The sequence below is a fragment of the Prionailurus viverrinus genome, chromosome A1 (assembly GCF_022837055.1).
Source record: "Prionailurus viverrinus isolate Anna chromosome A1, UM_Priviv_1.0, whole genome shotgun sequence".
Taxonomy (NCBI): domain Eukaryota; kingdom Metazoa; phylum Chordata; class Mammalia; order Carnivora; family Felidae; genus Prionailurus; species Prionailurus viverrinus.
Genome location: NC_062561.1, coordinates 173,495,459 through 173,509,725, shown reverse-complemented (window position 1 = coordinate 173,509,725; position 14,267 = coordinate 173,495,459). Strand labels below are relative to the sequence as shown.

The 14,267-nt window shown below is 40.9% G+C and overlaps 1 protein-coding gene across 5 annotated transcripts in view; it reads left to right on the top strand.

Moving 5' to 3' along the window:
* MCC (MCC regulator of WNT signaling pathway) overlaps positions 1 to 14,267 on the top strand; it is a 470,733-nt gene that overhangs the window by 351,275 nt on the left and 105,191 nt on the right. For all 5 annotated transcript variants that reach the window (XM_047878946.1, XM_047878931.1, XM_047878922.1 and 2 more), the window contains one exon: positions 5,581 to 5,694. In XM_047878946.1, coding sequence (XP_047734902.1) covers positions 5,581 to 5,694 — 114 coding nt within the window. The remainder of the gene's footprint in view (positions 1 to 5,580; positions 5,695 to 14,267) is intronic.

Sequence of the window (14,267 nt, the reverse complement as noted above, 5' to 3'; positions counted from 1 at the left end):
TGGGAAAAGTACTTGTTCCTCAGCAAACGGGAAACCCTGGCTTCCCTGCAGGCCACAGAGCTCGAGTGTGATGGCGAAGGTCCAGTGGGCTGATGCAGGGGAGAGTGCTGTGCAAACTGGATAGTGTAGGGACATGCTTGTTGCTGTTGCCAGTAGTAGCAAGGTGGAGAAGCACCTTACAATTGTAAATACACAGAGATGCTTTTGGAGACTCCTTTGAGTCACTGGGCTGCTGGCTTAAAAGGGCATCTTAAGAAGTGTGAAGAAGCCCTTTGTCACACAGCTAATATGTAACAGGAGAAGCATCTATCCATGTAGCCCAGGAGGAACTGTCACAAAGGCACTGCTGGCTTGTCACCCGGGCCTCTGGCGTCTGTCCTAGGCTAAGTAAGCCTGTTCTTAGAGCTAGTTGAATGATGAAATATTAGCGAAGTAATGTTTCATCCAAAAATAACAGCCATTTTGACAGTTATCTTGCAGTCAAATTTCCAGGTGGTTTAGTCTCATTTGGACACACACTATAAAATGAATGTGAGGCAGGTCTCAAAGCAGCCTGGGGACTTAGTGCCTCATATCTCCAGAACGATGAAGTAAGTATGGATTTATATCCGTCAAGCACTAGACCCACATTTGTTTAGAAAGTGTCAAGGTCCCATCCCCACCTTGCTTAGGCCTCAGGTAAAATTTTCACAGAGATTTAAGAGCCTTGGCAGTCAGTTCCTTAAGATAAACATTAGGACTTCAGCAGAATCAGACAAAGCACCTATGGTCTCTCAATCCTATGCTGATACCCACAAGGAAGTAAGCTGCTCCAAGACAGGACCGGCTTACTCACTCATCTGAGTGTCCTACCCACTACCTTTGATGGGGCTTAGTTTGGGAAGCTTGTTGACTTGAAACTTGTTGACTTAAAGCTTGGCTGGGAAAGGGGAAATGGGCCTTTGTTGAAAGCTTACCTGGTTCCAGACACAATGTGAGTTATTTTTTTTTTTAAGTTATTTATTTATTTTGAGAGAGAGAGTGTGTGTGAGAGCAGAGGAGGGGCTGAGAGAGAGAGAGAGAGAGAGAGAGAGAGAGAGAGAGAGAATGCCAAGCAGGCTCCATGCTGTTAGCACAGAGCTCGACACAGGGCTCAATCTCAGGAACTGTGAGACCATGACCTCAGCCAGAATCAAGAGCTAGACGCTCAACTGACTGAGCCACCCAGGCACCGCTGTGCGAGTTATTTTACGGATGCTGTCTCATTTGTCTCTATGGCAACCTTATAACAAAGCGATTAAATAAACTATCTAAAGGTAGTCCACCTACAAGTGGCATAAATGAGATTGGAATCCAGGCTTCTCTGGTTCTTTATAAATTAGGATTAGATCGACTTCATTTGCTAGAATACTTCAGCATAGTAGTGGCCTATACAACAGAAGTCTGGAGTCAACAGTCCAAAGGTGGTAGGAGCAAGTTTTGGCTCTCTGGAGTATAGACCTCATCTTTAAGGAGGAGGATGGCTGCTGGGGCTCCATCTACCACATTCATGTACCCCAAGCAGCAAGGATAGGAGGAAAAAAAAGGGTATGACTTCTCTCAGAACTCCCACATAATATTTTTGCTTATGTCTCATTGGTCAGAACTTCATCATACGGCTACTCCTAGCTCCACCTGCAAGGGAGGCTGGCAACTGGGATGTTTTAGCTGAATGACAATATGACCAGCCCAAAATTAGGGTCTCGTTCCTGAGTATGAAGAGAAGAATGAATTGGGGAGGACACTAGCACAGACTCTGAACGTTATATATGTTTTTTTCTCTTTGGTTAGTGAAACATCTTTTAATGGTACTTTATGGGTCATATGTCTGAAGCTCTGAGTCAATGTAGAGGGCATTTCCAAACTCAGAAGACAAGTAAAGAGATCTCAAAAAATGGTATACGTGTAATTTTCCTATTACAGATATTTAACAATTTTGGTTACTTTTGTTAAATTTATCTTTCTAGAATTAAAACCCACTGTTAGTCCTTTTAAAAATTAGCCAGATAGGTGCACCTGGGTGGCTCAGTTGGTTAAACATCTGGCTTTTGAACTCAGGGTGGTGAGTTGAAGCCCCATGTTGGACTTTGAGCCGGGTGTGAAGCCTACTTAAAAAAATATACCCAAAAAGACCTCTCAGCTCCTTATTTTTTAATACTTGCCTTGGCAGGACATAGGTTGTGTCATAATACTTGTAGTATTGCTCTCAAACCCTCTAGCCTTTGAATTTGCAGGGATATCAGGAAGTCTGCCAGAATGAAGGGGAACAAAACCCAAAAAGAAGGGAACCAGCTTTTGATTACCGAGTTATTGATGGGGGGGTCTTCTTGTAGTGACAACTTAGCGTACCTCATGCTCAGTCATCAGGCAGTAAGGGGGTGCCGTCAGCCCGATTCTAAGCAACATGTCTGTTTTATCCACTCTGCCCCGCACTCTGTAGTTAGTTTCTGTTGAGTAACTGTCAGCAACATTAAGGAACATGCGTATATTCTACTTTGTTGTTGTTTTTAATTTTTATCTTCTATCAGAAGAGCTGGTTGATGGGGAAAGAAGATGCAGCCAGGAAGAGAAAGAACCCTTCATAGTTTTTATGCTACAGCCATCATGTGCAGAATATATAGCCACAACTCTTTTGTTTCTTTAATACAAAAGCCTCTTTTAAAAACAACACTTGGGGTGCCTGGGTGGCTCATTTGGTTGAGCTACTGACTTTGGCTCAGGTCATGATCCAGGGGTTTGTGAGTTTGAGCCTCGTATCAGGCTCTCAGCTGTTAGCATGGAGCTGGCTTTGGATCCTCTGTCCCCCCCTCTCTCTGCCCATCCCTCACCCATTCGTGTGTGTTCTCTCTCTCCAAAATAAACATTAAAAAAATTAAAAAAAATATATAAATTTTTTAAAAACTTATTAAACAAGTCTAACTAATTCTAATTCTTATTAAACAATTCTAATTCTAACTAATACCTTAGAATGTTTATTTTTCTGTTACATTTTTTTTCTTTTATAATCAGAGGGAAATACTTTAAGTAAAGTTTTCATCCACATAAAAAATTGAAAATTACTATCACATACAACATCATATAACGGGGAAAGGACACTGGTGGCCTTGGTGCTAGTGTTGAGTTATCCATAGGATTTTGAGTAAGCAAGTCAGTCTCTGGGTTTTAGGTCCTCACCAGCAAATGTGGAATGGGAGATGTCAAGTACCCAGGGCCCTTTCCCCAAACAACTACGATTATGACCCATGAGAGAGTCTACAAAACTTATGTGGCATCTGTGGCTTCTTAATTTGGAGTTTATGGAAAGAGTCCAGACTGTGTTATCACCATAATTAGGTGAAATACATGCATCAACCCCAAATTTATATTCTTCTCTAAGAGAAGAATCTGTCACCCGCATGGATTCTTAAGGAATTTGTGACCCAAAGAAGGTGAAGAATAACTGGTCTACTCTCATTTCATAGAGAGGCATCTTCCATCCAGGAAAACAAAGAGACTTGGCCCAGATGCACATCGTATGGATCTTCCTGGCAATCTGGAGAGCTGATAGGCCCAAAGGTGTTATCTGCTCCAAGCTGGATACTCTCCCCAGTAGGGATGACCCCCTGGACCCTCTCTGCCTTGTGCTTTGATGGAAATAACTACTCTGTGTGTCTCCTCATCTGGCCCAGTTTATGAAGTTAGTGTGGAATGTAGAGCTTCCTCTGTCAACTTTTCCCTCCTAATTCTCCCCCAAGTCCTTCAGGTTGTCCTTCCCCCAGAAGTAGGAGGGAGATGTGGGAGAGAGGAGGCATGTCTAGGTTTATATAGTTGGGATCTTTGTTTCCACTCCTGTATTTCTTAAAGAACATTTCAGCTCCCCAAGTATTTTATCTTTCTCTCCAGAGAAGTGGTAAAGCCTCTCCCAAGACTCGACAGAATGTGTAACAGACCACAATGTCTGACACTGAAAGAAAATTCTCAGATTGACAGTTCAGAGGCAGAGGGGGCAACCCAGCTGTCTAAAGGAGTGAATTTGAGTCCCTCTCCACCCTCCTGGAAGCAGAACAGCCTCAAAAAGATTGTACAATGGGAACACTGTGGTATTTGTGCTGAGAATTCATCACATAAAACCTTGTATCTGAAACCCAAAGTGACCTTTTCCTGGGCAGCCGTAGCCCTACACGAGAAGGCAAATACCACCAGATTGCCTGACATTTCTTTTTTTAAATTTCAAGCATTCCTAATTTCAAATCGGCTATTGATCTGTTGGTTTGCAGCCCTGATGCAATTAAGCAAAGTCACATTCACTGCTGTTCTAGTCTAACATAAACAACTGCTTTGATAGCCCAGACTCTGCCCTGTACATCCTTGTCCCGTACTCCCCCTCGCCCCCCAACAAACCTACCAGCCAACATGCAGTTGCAGAAAAGCATTTTCTAAACCTGAAATTAAAATCTTCAAAGTTGAACTGTGTACTGTCGTGCCACGTCCATCTTTAAAGATCATGTTTATTTGCTCACTCCTTTAACTCCCTCTTGGCAGAAGCTACTAAAAACCTGCAAGGAAGGAAGGTTTGTTCTGATTGCAGCTACTCACCTAAACATAGTGTACAATTCAGCTGGGGAACTGTCTGAGTTCCCCCCTGGAACTGGTGATGAAGACCGATGAGAAGTAGTGACTCAAAGGGCCAAGAAGGTTGAAAGGTGTTGCTCTGGGATCAGTGTGTTGAACAGATCCTAAACAGATTTGTTTAAGCCATTGGCCTGGAAGGCCACAAAAGCAGGTGTGGTAGCTGTTGGTGCAGCTGCAGCTCAGTGTTTGGGCTTGGATGTTGAGCAGATTGAGATCCCAGAAGTGCAGGGTGGTACCCCTTTGCTACTGCGCTGAAGAATATCACTTGTAGCTCCTGTTAACCTGAGGATGTTGGCTGGGGACAGAGATCTGGAGGGGTTCTTTGTTTGTCTTTTCCTAGCATCCTTATCAGCATTCTAGTTCTCCTACAAGAGGGTCTACTTGCCCAGAAGGAGCATCTAGTCAGGGTAGTCTGTGTGGGGGACAATGAGGAAAGATGAGCTGGCAAGGACCACTTTAAGAGGTCCTGGGGGGAAAAAAAAAGACCTCTCCCAGTTTTTCTTAATATTCAGCCCCATGGTCTGTCTGTACATGCAGCAATATGGGTGATTGAACTGCCCTATTCACCTTTCATAATTCCCAAAGGTAAAAAGCTAATTTGGTTCTCCCTTTTCCTTGCTGCTCAGGTTGAGAATCAGGCGACCCCACACCAGCTCTTAATCTCATTCTCACTGAGTAACTCAGTGAAAGCCCTGAGAATGAGAAGCGTTGCTCTCTGTCCTGATTTAACCACCAAAATTAGGTCCTGCTGCCCACACATAAATCTTCTCCCTGTTACATTTAGGGTGACCATATAACCTGGCTTGCCTGGAAGACACCTGATTTAATAGCACCCATTGGAGATGATGCATTTTTTTAATATGATCACACTAATTACAAGGAATGAAGGGAAGGAATGTTTCTGCCAAAGGATCTAACTAACCTCGTGCTCCTTTCTTTCTGTTGCCACAGCTCCACTTGGCAGCCCTGGCATCACTCAAGGGAGATATAGTGGAGCTTAATAAACGTCTGCAGCAAACAGAGCGGGAACGAGACCTTCTGGAAAAGAAATTGGCCAAGGCACAGGTAAGGGATCTGGAAAGTTTTTAGAAAACATTTGTATTTTTAAGATAAAACACAGAGGGGCGCCTGGGTGGCTCAGTCAGTTAAGCATCTGACTCTTGATTTTGGCTCAGGTCATGACATGTCCCATTATCCTTGATTTGTTGAAACCATGGTTTCGACAAATGAAGAGCAGAATGCTTCATCTTTCCATTAACATTTTTCAAGTTCATTAATTACCTATAATCCTTGGAAATTGCCCAGTGAATTTTTAAAAATATTATGAAATTGTAGATTTAAACATATTTGGGTTTTATTCTGTTGTAATTATTTTCCTTACAGAAACTCAAATCGTATTATCTTTGGCCAGTATGAATGTCTTGATGTTGGCTTTGAGTCTTTTGACATGAGTCTGGTAGTTACTCCAGCCTCATCTAGTGCATTTTTTGTCCCAAATCTGGTAGTGACCATTCCCCAAGTAGCTCTTGTTTCTCTCTGCAGAAAATGATACTTCAGTACCACAGTCTGGGTGCAAAGGTTGCTTACTGCTTCTAGGTTAGTCATTGTTTTCAAGCTTCCTTTATTAGACACAGCCAGGGAATTCTTTATTCCTTATTTATTTAGATATTAATATTAAGATAAAATACTTTAGGTGTTCATACTAATAGCTGCAGTTTAAATTCGGATTACAAAGGCACTTTTTATTTAGCTTCTTGTATATTTATCTGTATCTCCTTCATTTCACGCTAAGAATCCTGGTTCTTAAGGTTTCAGAGGATGATTAAATTAGAATATTCTGTAATTACTTACTTGCTTCATTCCATAGTATATATGGTTTCAGAATAGGGGCGCCTGGGTGGCTCAGTCAGTTAAGCGTCCGACTTCAGCTCAGGTCATGATCTTGCGGTCCGTGAGTTTGAGCCCCGCGTCGGGCTCTGTGCTGACCACTCAGAGCCTGGAGCCTGTTTCAGATTCTGTGTCTCCCTCTCTCTCTGCCCCTCCCCTGTTCATGCTCTGTCTCTCTCTGTCTCAAAAATAAGTAAACGTTAAAAAATAAATTAAAAAAAAAGAATATTACTACCACTGTGACAAATGTAGTTCCTGAGAAGAATTTAATTTGGTTTTTTTGTTTGTTTGTTTTTGGTTGCATTATGCTCTCTTCACTCCTCCAGTTACTTGCAGTTGTCCTCTATCCACCCTGCCTGACCATATGGCCATTGCAACTCATATTCTTCCCTTCTAGTCCTCATTTGGTCTTCGACAAGTAAATATATATTTCATGTTTACTATGGTCCTTATGTCAATGTTCCTCTGTTTATTGCCTGAAGCTTATTTTCTAGTAGATTCCTCAGGGAGGGCTCAAGGGAATAATCTTCACCAAGCTCTTGCTCATTAATGATGGCGCGTGTGTGCCCTTTGTACTCAAAAGGCATTTCTGCAAGATATAAAACCCCTGGCCCATCTTTTCTTGACTATGTCTCCTTATTCTTTTATTCAACACAGTGTTGCCCTCGAAGTCTGATAATACAGCTTTCTTTGCCTCACAAGACACTTACTCTAGACATCCATGGCATATTTTTTCTTTTTTTTTTTTTAAGTCCAGTAATTTTACTAGAGTAACTTTTTAAAAAGATTTTATTTTTAGGTAATTTCTATGCACAGTGTGGGGCTGAAACTCAACTCTGAGATCAAGAGTCATACACTCCACCAACTGAGCCAGCCACAAGCACCTATACTAGAGTAACTTTTTTTTAACCATGTGTATTTATGTTTTTAAATTTACATCCAAGTTAGTTAGCATATAGTATAACAATGATTTTAAGAGTAGATTCCTTAATGCCCCTTACCAATTTAGCCCATCCTCCCTCCTACAACCCCTCCAGTAACCCTGTTTGTTTTCCATATTTAAGAGTCTGTTATGTTTTGTCCCCCTCCCTGTTTTTATATTATTTTTGCTTCCCTCCCCTTATGTTCATCTGTTTTGTATCTTAAAGTCCTCATATGAGTGAAGTCATATGATATTTGTCTTTCTCTGACTAACTTCGATTAACATAATACCCTCCAGTGCTATCCATGTAGTTGCAAATGGCAAGATTTCATTCTTTTTGATTGCTGAGTACCACATCTTCTTTATCCATTCATCCATCGATGGACATTGGGGCTCTTTCCATACTTTGGCTATTGTTGATAGCACTGCTATAAACATGGGGATGCATGTGCCCTTCGAAGCAGCATACCTGTATCCCTTGGATAAATACCTAGTAGTGCAATTGCTGGGTCATGGGGTAGTTATATTTTTAGTTTTTTGAGGAACTTCCATACTGTTTTCCAGAATGGCTGCACCAGTTTGCATTCCCACCAACAGTGCGAAAGAGATTTCTCTTTCTCCTCATCCTTGCCAACATCTTGACAGGTGTGAGGTGGTATCTCATTGTGGTTTTGATTTGTATTTCCCTGATGATGAGTGGTGTTGAGCATTTTTTTCATGTGTCAGTTGGCCATCTGGATGTCTTCTTTGGAGAAGTGTCTATTCATGTCCTTTGCCCATTTCTTCACTGGATTATTTGTTTCTGGGTGGAGTTAACTCTTAATTTTAGTCATCCTGGTTTGATATTATTAGATTTTCTGTGTATTCTTTTGATTATCTCTTTTAATCTTCTAATGTCAGGGAAGTTTTAAAAATTTATAGAGTTGAATATTAGTTCTGTTCTCTTTGATTTTTTTCTTCAAGGATGCTTATTATTTGTATGTTAGATTGTTTTTTGACTGTTTTCAGTATCTCACTATCCATATCCTATCTCTCCCTTTGTACTTGTTTTTTCCTGTTGTCCATCTAATATTTGTTTTGGGACATTATATGTTGTGTTTATTCTCTCTTGTGTGCCTTCTAGTTTAGTCTTTATTCCTGAAATGCGTTTTTATTTATTTCTGATTTTTGTCTGTGTTCTGTTACTGAGTTTTTCTAATTCTGAATTACATTCTTTCATGTTTTATGTCATTTTATTTCCTTCAAGTCTTTTGGCTTATTTTGAAATAATAGGCTATTGTTTGGGGCTTTTGAGGGTGGGGGGAGATGTTCCATTTTTGTGGTATGCTTTCATGGTGTATAGGGATATTATTCTACTCTTTTTTTCTTTCTTCTTATAACTTTATATGGAATTTGACCTCACTACTTTTCCATTTTTTATTTTTATGTGAAAAATAGTTTCCTTCAACTTTTAGGAGGAAGGATTTAAGGTGGCTTTATAAGTTCACAAGGCTTAGTCTCCTGTTGTTTTCATTTTGTCAAAAATAAGGCAGACCGCTCTCTGACGCTTCCTAGCTCTTTTCCCCTCACCTACTTCTATTTGGATTTATTCCTTCTTTTGTCTCTGTTACCCCATTCTGTTCAGTCCTTTTTTTTTTTTTGAAGTTTATTATTTATTTTGAGAGAGGGGAGAGACAGAGAAGGAGAGGGAGAGAGAGAATCCTAAGCACGCTCTGCACTGTCAGCACAGAGCCCAGTGCAGAGCTCAATCCTGAGAACCGTGAGATCATGACCTGAGCTTAAATAAGAATCAGGTGCTCAACTGCCTGAGTCAGTTCAATCCTGTTCAATCCTGATCCCACTGTCAGCAGTTTCTCCTCCTAGAAGCAAGTCCTGGGGCCAGTCTTGCAAGTTCTCAAGGACTAGCTGCTTTAGCTTTTTCAGATCTTAGTGTGGACCCCTTCTTTATTTACTCTTGGCTCAGGCAGAAGCTTCCTAGTGTTAGCTACTGTTCTTTAGTTGGCCCTCATCACTTTCCTATGTATACTTACTGATTATTTTGGGGTTTTCCAGTTCTCAAGTCCACCAACCTTGTTGCTTCCCTCTGCTTCTGCCCACTCAGACACCCTTCCGGGCTTGTGGATAGTGTGGATTTGTCCTTACTTACTTGTATTTTGTTGCTCAAGAGGATACCTTGCCTCTAAGCTTTAGTTGTGCTGCATAGGTGCTCTGTTTTCACGTGGGAATTCAAGAGAGATCTAAAAACCAGGCTGCCAGTCAGTGGTCTAGATGACCTATGGAAAGTTTTGAAAACTCATGTCTCATAATTGTAGATGGTTTGAGTACGGAGGAAAGACCCTTTATACTTGAGATCATTTACTTCCACATTTGTCAGGCATCCCAGAGAGGTTAACTTGCTTAGTGAAGGTCAAGTGAATAGCTTAGCACCAGAGCTAAGACAAGGTCCCCAGTATTCTTTCCTCATATAGGATGTTATTCAGATCAAAATTGTCAGTTTGTACTTAGGTGAAGACTTAAAATATTTTCCTTCTGATAGTAAAAGTAATAAAAATATGATAGGAAAAATTGGAAAGAAAGCATTGTAATGTTTCAGTAGTGGGCCCTGGTGAATTAAAACATGTTTTAATGTTTGTTTGTTTGTTTCATAAGGGTTTTTTGAGAGAGTGATTATTTTTGTATTGAAGAAAAATATAAAATAGTGTTAAAGTGACCATGTTTTCTAATTTACAACCATCCAAAGTCAACTATTGTTATTAGTTCTTATCAGTGAGTATTTTTTTAAGAGGAAAGAAATTATGAAAGCCCTTAACTGGAAGCTGACATGTACTACAGCCTTGGATTTTTAAAAGATGACCAGGAGGGTATTTATTAAAATGTAAGACTACAAAGACAGAACATCTTGTGCAGAGGATGGTAGAGGATAATGGAAAACTTTTTTCTTTGCTAGATCAAGGATTGAGTCAGCTCCCTTTTAACTTACTTATGGTTAAGATAATCTTATGTAAGAGTTTTTGGTGGCTCATTATATCATAGTGCCATTAGTTGACTTTATCCTGTTTGCATTCTTATACTAAATATACTTAAAAATTATTCTCTGTTCCTTTCAATGGAGATGTCTCCCCAGTTCAGATACTGGGACCCAGAAAGAGAACATGAAAAAAAGGTCAGACTCGCCAGTCTCATATCTTTTATAAAGTTAAGATTTATGCAAGAAAAAATAAGAACAATGAAATGGCTGTGCCACGCTTCCTTTGTTATATGCCTTGGTGAGTGATTGATGTTTGAGGCTTGACCAGATTGTGGAAGAGCAAGTTCATGCATACATTTATGCTCTGTGGCTTTAGTAAGTTTTACCAGCTCTCTAAATACTATGGAACCATGATTAAACTAAAATGCAAACAGTGGCTGTATTCATTAGTAATTTGCAAAAAGAGCTTCAACATCTGTTGAGTCACTATTGATGGTGACACTGGAACTAGATGAATACAAAAATGTTTATTATACGTGGTCATAAAGTCAACCTGCCAGTAGAGTTCTAAGAATAAGGAGCTTATATCAGTGTGATGGGGAAGGCAAAGTACTTCTGTGTTTATTTTCTATTGTTGTGTAATAAGTTACCACAAAAACTGGCTTTAAAGAACACACATTTATTAGCTCACAGTTCTGTGCATCAGAAGCTCAGGTATGGCTTAACTGGGTTCCATGCATGTTTGTAATCAAGGTGTTGGCCAGAGCTGAATACTCATCTGAAGCCTCAACTTGGGAAGAGTCCACTCACCCATGTCCTTGGCAGAATTTATTTCTTTGTGGTTGTAGGATTCAGGACAGTTTGTTTTTTCAAAGCCATCCATGCAGAGAAAGATTCTAGAATAATTCTGCTGATAAGACAGTCTTACATAATGTAATGGGAGTGATGTCCATCACCTTTGCCACATTGTATTAGTTAGAAGCCAGTCACTGGTCCCATGCAGGCTCTGTAAGAGGGTATCACACAAAGGAGATTCAGGGATCATAAGGGCATCTTGGAGGCTGTTCATCACAACTTCCTGGGGGATTTGATTAACAACACCACTATTAGCTTATGCCAGTAGTGATAATCACCATACTTCTTGAGCTATATTTGTGCCAGGCGTGTGCCAAGCATTCTGCATGCTTTATCTCAGGGAGTTCTCATAGTGACCTATGGTGCAGGTACTAATAACATGGCTGTTTTATGAATGAAAGAATTAAGGTTTAGGGAATTTGAGTATCTTGCCTGAGATTATGTAGCTAGAAAGTAACCAAGAGTTAGAATTTGAAGCCAGGTTTTGTGGGAATCCACAGCTGTACTGATCCCTGTATGTCTCTTAAGCTGCCCAGGCTGCTCTTAGCATCCAGAGGGGATCTCGAAGTCATGAGGAGGGGATGATGCACAGGTCCATTTGGTTTAAACATCCCTTCCATCCCAATCAAACAGGCGCATAGACACATGCATGCATTTGCACCAACATTAAATAGCCTCATAGGGAACAACCTTGTGGGAAGCTGGCAAAGATCATATATAGTAGTAGTTTGATGCTTTCAGCATATTTGCTATTTATTTAGTACCAACCATTTTATTTTATTTTCTTTTTTTTTCAACGTTTATTTATTTTTGGGACAGAGAGAGACAGAGCATGAACGGGGGAGGGGCAGAGAGAGAGGGAGACACAGAATCGGAAACAGGCTCCAGGCTCTGAGCCATCAGCCCAGAGCCCGACGCGGGGCTCGAACTCCCGGACCGCGAGATCGTGACCTGGCTGAAGTCGGACGCTTAACCGACTGCGCCACCTAGGCGCCCCAGTACCAACCATTTTAAATTGCTGCATTTTTAAGTGCTATAAAATGATAATTCAAACAAGCTTTTGAATCCCTTTGAAATGAAGTCAGTCAGTAGTAATAGAGACACTTTCTTGTTTAAAGTTTTTTTTTTTTTGAGTTTTTGAAAGAAAGAGCATGCACGTGTGTGAGCAGGGGAGGGCAGAGAGAGAGAGAGGGAGAGAGAGAATCCATGCTAACAGCATGGAGCCTAAAATGGGACTCGATCCCACAAACCATGGGATCATGACCTGAGCTGAAATCCAAAATTGGACACTTACCAAACTGAGCCAGCCAAGTACTCCATAAAGATTTTTTAAAAATGTTTATTTTGAGAGAGAGAGAGAACAGGGGAGGTGTAGAGCAAGAGAGAGAGGAGAATCCTAAGCAGGCTTCACATTGTCAGCATAGAGCCCAGCATGGGACTCCATCTCACGAACCCATGAAATCGTGACCTGAGCCAACATGAAGAGTCAGACGCTGAACTGACTGACCCACCCAGGCGCCCTCAGAACACTTTCTATTTCTAAGCCCTCTGTCTTTGGAAAGCAAGTCTTCTGAATTTTCTGCCTCTTGGCTTTTAGGAAGAAAACATAAATAGTTTTCATTAAATGTAATGGAGAGAGTCCTTTCTTATCTCTTTTTCTCATTGTATGAAATACTTACAGATGTGGTTGGCACGCATTCTCTGTGTCAGGAATGTTCTCTATTCCTTTCTTACTGGTTTTAAACTTTTCTTTGGTAAATTGCTCTTGCTGTTTTGCTCATCAAAGGCATTTCCATTTGTGCTGGGCCTCTTTGTTTAGTTGGCCTTGTTCCTCCCATCTTCCCCTTGGGAGGACCTGGGCCAGGCCTTAGAATGAAGATGAAAATACCCTTAGTAATATTACTGAGACCAATCCATTGTGATCCTGAGAGAGTAGCATTACTTCTTTGGGTATTTTAAAAGGGAGTGGTGCTGACCCCCTTCCCCAGGACGGTTGAGAGGGTTAACAGATGAATGATGGCATTGCAGTTTTCAAGAATGGAGTTCATAATGCTCTTAGGTTTGACAGCTGAGACTAATGTGATGATTAAAGATCAGTGGCCTCTGTGGGGGTAAGATAAAACCCAGTGAAGAACATTAACAAAACCATAAAGCTCCTTAGCATCAGCACATTGCACAGGGTTTTTCCAACAAGGGCTCAAGTTCTCAGACCAGTCTGTCTCAAGGCTGACTCATGGCTTTATCCCTGGATTGCACCAATAGCAGACATGAGACTAAAGGGTTTTATTCTTGGTGGTTGTAATGATACTGCTTGTTTTTAATAAACATTTTTTGCATATAGGCAATTTCACCAATATATGTGGCTAGACATAAGTATTTATATAGATTTTAAATTTGCTTCATCATCAAATAGGAGAGCTGATACCTAGGGAAAATGCTAAGAGTATACGTTAAGTATCAGGATGAAATTCAGGAAAAACACAATTTCATCCTATCCAACCCCAGTCTTTTTTTCCTTGCCTTTCAGACCAACAGTTGGTAGTTGTAGGAGCAATCCTAATGATTCTGACCTCCAGAAACTTATGGCAGGCAAGATGCTGCAACCACAGGCTTGCTTTCTCTGCTGTATCACAGGATCAGTCCAAAAATTGATGAATACAGGCTGGGAGGAGGGAGAACCCTGGATGCAATTCCCTGGGATCATAGGCAGCATGTTGTTTGAGACCATTTCTTACTTTGTTCGACTGAAATCATATGGAACGTTTGTGTATGGTGAAGAGAAGAAAATAATTTCTCACTTGGAAGTTTTGCAGGAAGAAGCTGCCATTCCTCCCTGTTAAGAAAGTCATCGCTGAGTAACTGACTTGGGCAGCTAACGCTGGCTTTATGGGAACTGGAGGGATCTAGAATGTCCTGTCTTACAGCCCCGTGTGTCTGCTTTTTTATTTCGGTGCTCCAGGGGGTTGAGGAGAGAATTGTCTGGGTTTTCTACTTCTCCTCTGATAT